At 37.1% G+C, this 7,971-nt stretch overlaps 1 protein-coding gene across 1 annotated transcript; it reads left to right on the forward strand.

Moving 5' to 3' along the window:
• Window positions 1-2,624: 2,624 nt before the first annotated feature.
• Window positions 2,625-7,093, forward strand: LOC111054679 (small ubiquitin-related modifier; the record flags this gene model as incomplete). Its single annotated transcript, XM_039445286.1, is given in 3 exon segments — window positions 2,625-2,751; window positions 6,513-6,603; window positions 6,606-7,093. Coding segments are annotated over 3 exon segments (385 nt in total), but the record flags the coding sequence as incomplete, so codon positions are not given.
• Between the last annotated feature and the right edge of the window lie 878 nt (window positions 7,094-7,971).

Raw genomic sequence — 7,971 nt, forward strand, 5'->3', positions numbered from 1 at the left:
ACGTCTCAACTACTCAACTCATTAACTTCACATTTTGCATATGGATTCACAATACACACTGGATGGTTACAGGCCTGGTTTTAATTCTTCAGGATTTCAGTTTGTCAAGTTTTAAATTAGACCCTTGTAGAGCAAGAGTTACCTGCTACTCAAAAATAATCTGCGAACAAACCCACAAACTAATAACTATTCAAGGCTCTAATCTTCAGTAAGAACTCACTACGCTCGCTCAACAAATGTATAAACTTACAAAATTGATAAGTTAAATATTTGTGATACATAATTTAATATTATAGTGAGGTCCACGTTATAATGGCAGTGTATGATTAGCAATTGCATTGCTATCCTTGTCTATCATTCCACAAAGCAGATAGTGCTATCTTTTCTCACTTGCTCTGTTGCCGGATGTCTTTTAACAATGTAGAATTAATTATTAAGAAATTTTTGAAAAATGTAATTCTTACTTAATAACATATAATTATCCTATTATATTAAGCGAGCAATTTCTGTATTTATATAACTGGTTATTTCTATATCTGGTTATTTATGTTTAACGGATCTCGAAAACGGCCCAAAAGGTTTTCACGAAATTTGGAACATAGTAGGTTTATGATAATTATAAAGATTCAATTGCACTAGGTCTCATCCTTGAGAAAACTCGCTGAACGACATTGAAAGGATAATTCATCCTTGGCTGAAACAGCTGTGGATAGTAAAAAAGTGAGTGAGCGAGTGAGTATGTGAAAAATCAAAATATCGCATCCCCGAAATTCATAAGATGACATATAGGCAGCTGTGAAATATAGACATGATCATTTTAGAGAATTGTGTTCTGTTTATCAATAAATAAAAATAACGAGCGAAGCTCGGTGCCCCGATATTTTATTTTAAACGAGAATGAACAGTTGATATTACATCAATAAACCTGTATCAGCTACCGTTTATAGAAGGAATTGACAAGACAGAGGATCGGCAACGTTGTTCTCCTATCTTTCTCCACTGCCATTATAACGTAGTCCTCACTATATCAATATACCATTAGGTACTAACCTGTCTTATACTCCTTGAAAATGAAAAATATCCTGTGACTTGGCTGGCTCAGGTCTGGTGTCAGAGTTTTCAAGTCGCAACTGATCAATTCAGGGCCTCACATACGTCTTCTCCAATGTAGTTGAGCAGCCAGGACCGTTGACTCAACGTGTCCATCCGTAACTGTAGTCTTCATTACGTAAGAGTCATGTAGGCAGTAATCTAAAAAAAAGCAGTCGCAAAATGTTGAAAATAAAAATATATTAAATGGATAAAAATTGAAATACCGGTACTTTATTAAATTTTTTGATATAATATAGTGAGGTCCACGTTATAATGGCAGTATTCGATTAAGATTGGTGTTGCTAAACTTGTCTATCATTCCACAAAGCAGATAGCGATTGTATCAAATCATAGTGTTGTGTATCAAGTTGAGATGATACTGTAACATATTGTGTTGATACTGTAACATGTTGTAGTTGTTCTTGTTCTATAGTGAGGTCCACGTTATAATGGCAGTATTTGATTAACATTGGTGTTGCTATCCTTGTCTAGCATCCGACAAAGCAGACAGCGCTATCCTCTACCACCTCCAAACTGTTCCCAGATCGTTTTTCAAAACTATGAATATAATAAATTAACAAAATATGTCATTTCAATCATGAGAGTTTATTATTCAATCATTGAAAAATACATGTTCTTGAAGAATAAAATGTGATTGATTACTTTAGACGATCTGGGAGCAGTGCGGAGGTGGTAGAGGATAGAGCCATCTTCTTTCTCGAATTATAGACAAGGATAGCAACACCAATGTTACTCAAATACTGTCATTATAATGTGGACCTTACTATAGAACAAGAACAACCACAACATGATACAGTACCAACACAATATGATACAGTATCATCAACTCAACTTGATACACAACACTATGATTTGATACATTCGCTATCTGCTTTGTGGAATGATAGACAAGTATAGCAACACCAATGCTAATCAAATACTGCCATTACAACGTGGACCTCACTATAGAACAAGAACAACCACAACATGATACAGTATCAACACAATATGATACAGTATAATCTCAACTTGATACACAACACTATGATTTGATACATTCGCTATCTGCTTTGTGGAATGATAGACAAGGATAGCAACACCAATGCTAATCAAATACTGCCATTAAAACGTGGACCTCACTATAGAACAAGAACAATCACAACATGATACATTATCAACACAATATGATACAGTATCATCTCAACTTGATACACAACACTATGATTTGATTCATTCGCTATCTGCTTTGTGGAATGACAGACAAGGATAGCAACACCAATGCTAATCAAATACCATTATAACGTGGACCTCACTCTAGAACAAGAACAACCTCAACATGATACAGTATCAACACAACATGATACATTATCACTACAATATAGTACAGTATCATCTAAATTTCATCTGATATATCATCTTCAATATTTCATCTTCAATATCATCTGATTTTTCAAAAGTTTTTTTTGGGGGAAATAAACATTTATTTCTTTATTTAGTTTGCAATGAATCTCACTGTAGTAACAAATTTGCAGTGACTCAAAATTAGTTTTTTTTTATTTCAAACTTGTATTATTTTTTCAGGACTCCAACGAAATACATTTCAGAGTCAAGATGACTACGCAAATGGGGAAACTCAAAAAATCATACAGCGATCGAGTGGTGAGTTTTTTCTAAACATGATAATAATAATAATTGATTCTAATAATCACAGAAAACTAATATCATAGAGGAACAATAGCGTAAGTAGATATCCCTTGGCATAGGGCGTTTATGTCGCAACTTTTACTGTTATCCCAAGCCGATTACTGTCAATTATGTTGATTTTTACTGATTTGACCGGGTAAGAGTGTATGAACGGCACAGTATGAGAGACTTCTAGCGTCATAAAGCTTCACGGGAAATAACTACGTGGGCTATCGGCTTGAGATAACAGTAAAAGTTGCGACATAAACGGCTTATGCCATGGGATATCTATTGTTCCTCTATGCTAATATAAATAGAACTTTGGCTCAACTCACACATAATATCAGCTTAAATCATCATCATAAATCAGCTGACAAGTGATTACACAGAAGTGTGGAGAAGCCAGTCTATTGCTGTATTTCTATAAGGTCTATAGTTTCAATCAGGTACTTGTGGATGAGAATACTGCGTGAGGTCTACTGTTCACAGAGCTACTAGTATAAAAGGAAAAAGGAGCCTCCTTCATACGCCAATATTAGAGTGAAAATCAGACTATAGAATTATTCATCATAAATCAGCTGACAAGTGATTACACAGATGTGTGGAGAAGCCAGTCTATTGTTGTATTTCCATAAGGTCTATAGTTTCAATCAGGTACTTGTGGATGAGAATACTGCGTGAGGTCTACTGTTCACAGAACTACTAGTATAAAAGGAAAAAGGAGCCTCCTTCATACGCCAATATTAGATTAAAAATCAGACTATAGAATTATTCATCATAAATCAGCTGACAAGTGATTACACAGATGTGTGGAGAAGCCAGTCTATTGCTGTATTTCCATAAGGTCTATAGTTTCAATCAGGTACTTGTGGATGAGAATACTGCGTGAGGTCTACTGTTCACAGAACTACTAGTTAATGAATTATACGACTTGTTTACTCAAGTATTTTGATAGAATGGAGAAAAAAATGGCGGCTGAGAATTGTTTGTTTACTTTTGTACAGTCACTGTCAAAAGTAAAATAAAATATTCTGTCAAACTGACAACATTGCAAAGCGATTGATTGATTGAGTACTTTATTTATGTAGATTACATATATACTGTCTTATACACTCATATACAATAGCTTACAATACAGCAAAATTATAGATGAATTTACATAATATAGACTAAGAAAATAATTATTGAACTGTATATGATATGAAAAAGCAATTTGTAATATAATAACTATAGATAATAATCATATTGTTATGCATGTACATAAATTGGCGGAGCTTTGGACATATCAATGTCCATTCTTTGGAAACAATATAAAAAATATCCTCCCCACTAACTCTCTACCAAAGCGAGAGAGAGAGATAGCGCTATCTGTTTAGTTGTATGATAGAAAAGGACAGCAACAGTATTGTCAATCGTACACTGCCATTATAACGTGGACCTCACTATATCAAGCTTTGCTTGATTCGGGTAGCCGTCTAGTTGGCACCCCGACACCTGGTCATTTTGGCCATAGGCGACTACTTGTACCCTCGTAAAAATACACCATTTGCCGTCAAGTTGTCCCCCCAACTACTTGACACCTACTGGACCAAAGGTGCCAACTAGTCATGACCGTAAACGACAACTTGACACCTCGCACCCTCGCGTCAGGGTGTCTCCTCGACTAAAGTGCGAGATAAATTACTTTTAACACGGCTCTTTCTCGAAGACGGAGAGGTCCGATTCTCTATCCTCCACTAATCACTCCCACTACCTAGCAGCATTCTCCTTCTTTTGTGTCTGAGTGAGAGAGCTTTGTAACGCGACGCGGCAACACTCCCCTCCATCTATTCCTGGCAATGATCCAAGTGGCACACTGGTCAGCAGGTATATTGGTTTGTGTATGTTACAGAGATGTTTTTATCACAAGAACATGAAGCAAAATGACACGGCGCATCCAATTGTGCGCAAGATGTCTGTCTGTGTCCACGCTACAAACTGTGGAGGGAGAAATGGGTTTCTCCTCTTCATGTTAAAAGTAATTTATCTCGCACTTTAGTTGACACCTCCTTAGAAAGGAGGCAAGTAGACGGGGGTGGCTCACGTCTACATGACACGTTGCACGCTGGCGTCATGTTGTAACCCTGACTACTTGTCACCTACAGAGAGCACCGGTTGGTACCACCCCCGCGGCGTAGGGAGGAGGGATCAAGCATTTTGATTACTGGTTATGATGTAGAATTGAATTCAAAGCACTTTTGGTTCAGTAACATTTTCCCGTCAAACGCACGTTCGGGAAATATTCACAGTCTTAGCAGTCTTTGCTATTTTTAGGATAAATTTTTTCGAGTTGGTTGAAAACAGAAAAAAATGAATAATAAGCCCTTTTGATGACTGAACCAGATGTAGAACACAATTCTAAACACATTTTGTTCAGTTATATTTCAAAATATATATATAAGTTAAATTGTTTCATTAATTGTGTAAATAAGGCTCCTTATGGATCTCTGTGAGCCTTTGTATGTAAAGAAAATGGATAAATAAATAAATTTTCCCGTCAGACGCACCGTTTACGAGTAGTAAATTGAGCCTAATGGACAGTCGAATTTTCATTCATCAATGATCTGACAGATGAAGCTATCAGTCTGGTTATCAACTGAGGTATTACATGAAGTCCGGTAATTAATATGAGGATAAATAGTTATTTATACACACTTGCGCTCAGATTGCAATCAGACCATAAGATGGCCAATGAGAATCTTCAAGTCTTGTGTCTGTGTCTTCTTCACTCACAGACACTGTTCAAACAAATTTTATGAGTATGATTATTAAGAAGATTAGCGTGTTGCTATATGTATCACTGCAAATATTGAAAGAAATTATTTCTCGAATTAGAAAGAAATATTTTGAGGCTCTTTCAACATCCAGTCTGTTTCTATACTTATTCTTGATTGCACCATGGTTGAAAAGGCTCACTCACAAAGACATGATGTTGAAAATACAAAATTAGGAATCTTAGTGCCTTTCCATATAGAACTTGATAGTTTGGCTTCATTTTCCAACTTTCAAATGAAGAGCCAGCCGAATGGTGATTTCTTGTGGAGTGGAGTCGAGGGATGGTTGTCGTGACCGTAGACGACTACTTGTACCCTCGTAAAAATATTCCATTGCCGTCAAGTTGTCCCCCCGACTACTTGACACCTACTGGACTGGAGGAGTCAACTAGTCCCGACCGTAAACGACAACTTGACACCTCGCACCCTCACGACAGGGTGTCCCCCGACTAGTTGTCACCTCCTCAGAAAGGATGCAACTAGACGGGTATAGCATAACATCTACTTGTCCCCTAAAAACCGGTTCTACAAGGGGACAAGTAGTCGGGGTGGCACCTTGTCGCGAACCCCTTGATTCTGTAGGAAAAGCTCCTTTTTCCTTGTATATTATCCTTGAAATGCAAAATTTCAAAAAACCTTGTATATACGTCGACGCACAATTAAAAAATGAACATACCTGTCAAATTTCATGAAAATCTATTACCGCGCTTCGCCGTAAATGCGCATCATATAAACTATAAACATTTAAACATTAAGAGAAATGCCAAACCGTCGACTTGGATCTTAGACCTCACTTCGCTCGGTCAATTACTTATTTTGAGTACTGTACTCAATATTTTTGTCGTGTCATATACTACCAAGCTTTGCTTGATTCTGTAGTGTTATATGACGAAAATTAAGCTAAACTAAACTCTAATTTTGCAGGCGGTCCCAGCATCCTCCCTGAGGTTCCTGTTTGATGGGAGGCGCATCAGTGATGAAGACACGCCCAAACAATTAGAAATGACCAATGACGACATATAGAAGTTTACCAGGAGCAGACTGGTGGAGAACTAGATGGACTGACAAATGTTCAGCTACGAGAACATCCGATATCCCAGAGCAGACTGGACATCCAAATTCACCACTCGTCACGCTCAGGCCGTGTTGATGGTGGATGGGTGACCGTTGGTGGAAGGACTTGATAATTATTGTGTTTGGGGCGAAGGACTTGAAATCTTTAGTTGAGAAAGAAGCTGTGGAGTTCCGCAGGGCTGTATTTGTGGAGGACTCTTGTGAACTTAGTTTTGATCTAAATTGTGTTGTAAAATTTGTATAGTATAGATGCAAAATCATACGAGGGTGAGTCAATTATTATCCGTATTTCTGTTCATGTTGGTAGCACTGTTTGGCTCAACTCACAATAAATTGACAAATTGTTAACTGAAGCCGATAGTCCTAGTAGTTGTTTTTCGTGAAGCTATGTGACGCTGGTAGTCTCTCATACTGTGCCCTTCTTACACTCTTACACTCCCAACAACACACTAATAATAGACAGTGTATAGGGTGTCTATGTTACAAATGTGAGTATTGACTGAAGCCGATAGTCCTAGTAGTTGTTTTTGGTGAAGCTATGTGACGCTGGTAGTCTCTCATACTGTGCCCTTCTTACACTCTTAGGCTCAACTGACACTTAGGCGACTCAGGTGGAGAAGAGACTGGACTCTAGTGGAGAGCATGTGTTTCCAAATGGTGACACTCAGACCAGTCGATTCTAGTCTCCGCGACGTCACCATTTGAATACACATGCTCTCCACTAGAGTCCAGTCTCTTCTCAACCTGAGTCGCCTAAGTGTGAGTTGAGTCTAACTGCGATAATTGACAGCTTGCTAGTGATGATGGAATTGCAATAGCTGTTTGAAACTAACCCAGATGTAAGCACAAATTAACAAAGAATGCATCATCAATGCAAATCAACAGTCCACCAGTATGAAGAAAAATATACCTATATTGCGGATAATAATTGATTCAAGCTACGTTTACACCAAACTTAATCTTTATAGATTCTATTAGATTGAACGGAACTTGACAAACACATATGTTCATCATGTGTATGATAAGTTATGCTCAATCTAATAGAATCTATAAGGATTAAGATATTAACATTTTGCTAAAACTTGATGTAAACGCAGCTTTACCCTCGTAGATGATACAGTAGCATCGGTTAAATACAAAGATTTTACAAACATTGATTAGGGTTTTCTTTTTATTATTAATACAATTATTACAAATCATATAAATTGAATGGGAGATAGCAACAGGCTCAGCCCAAAACTGCTCTACTCCTAAATTTTATAAATTTATTAATATTCCTTCTATCATTTATTGATGATAATTATTACAA

This window comes from Nilaparvata lugens, unplaced genomic scaffold (assembly GCF_014356525.2).
Source record: "Nilaparvata lugens isolate BPH unplaced genomic scaffold, ASM1435652v1 scaffold6561, whole genome shotgun sequence".
NCBI classification, from domain to species: domain Eukaryota; kingdom Metazoa; phylum Arthropoda; class Insecta; order Hemiptera; family Delphacidae; genus Nilaparvata; species Nilaparvata lugens.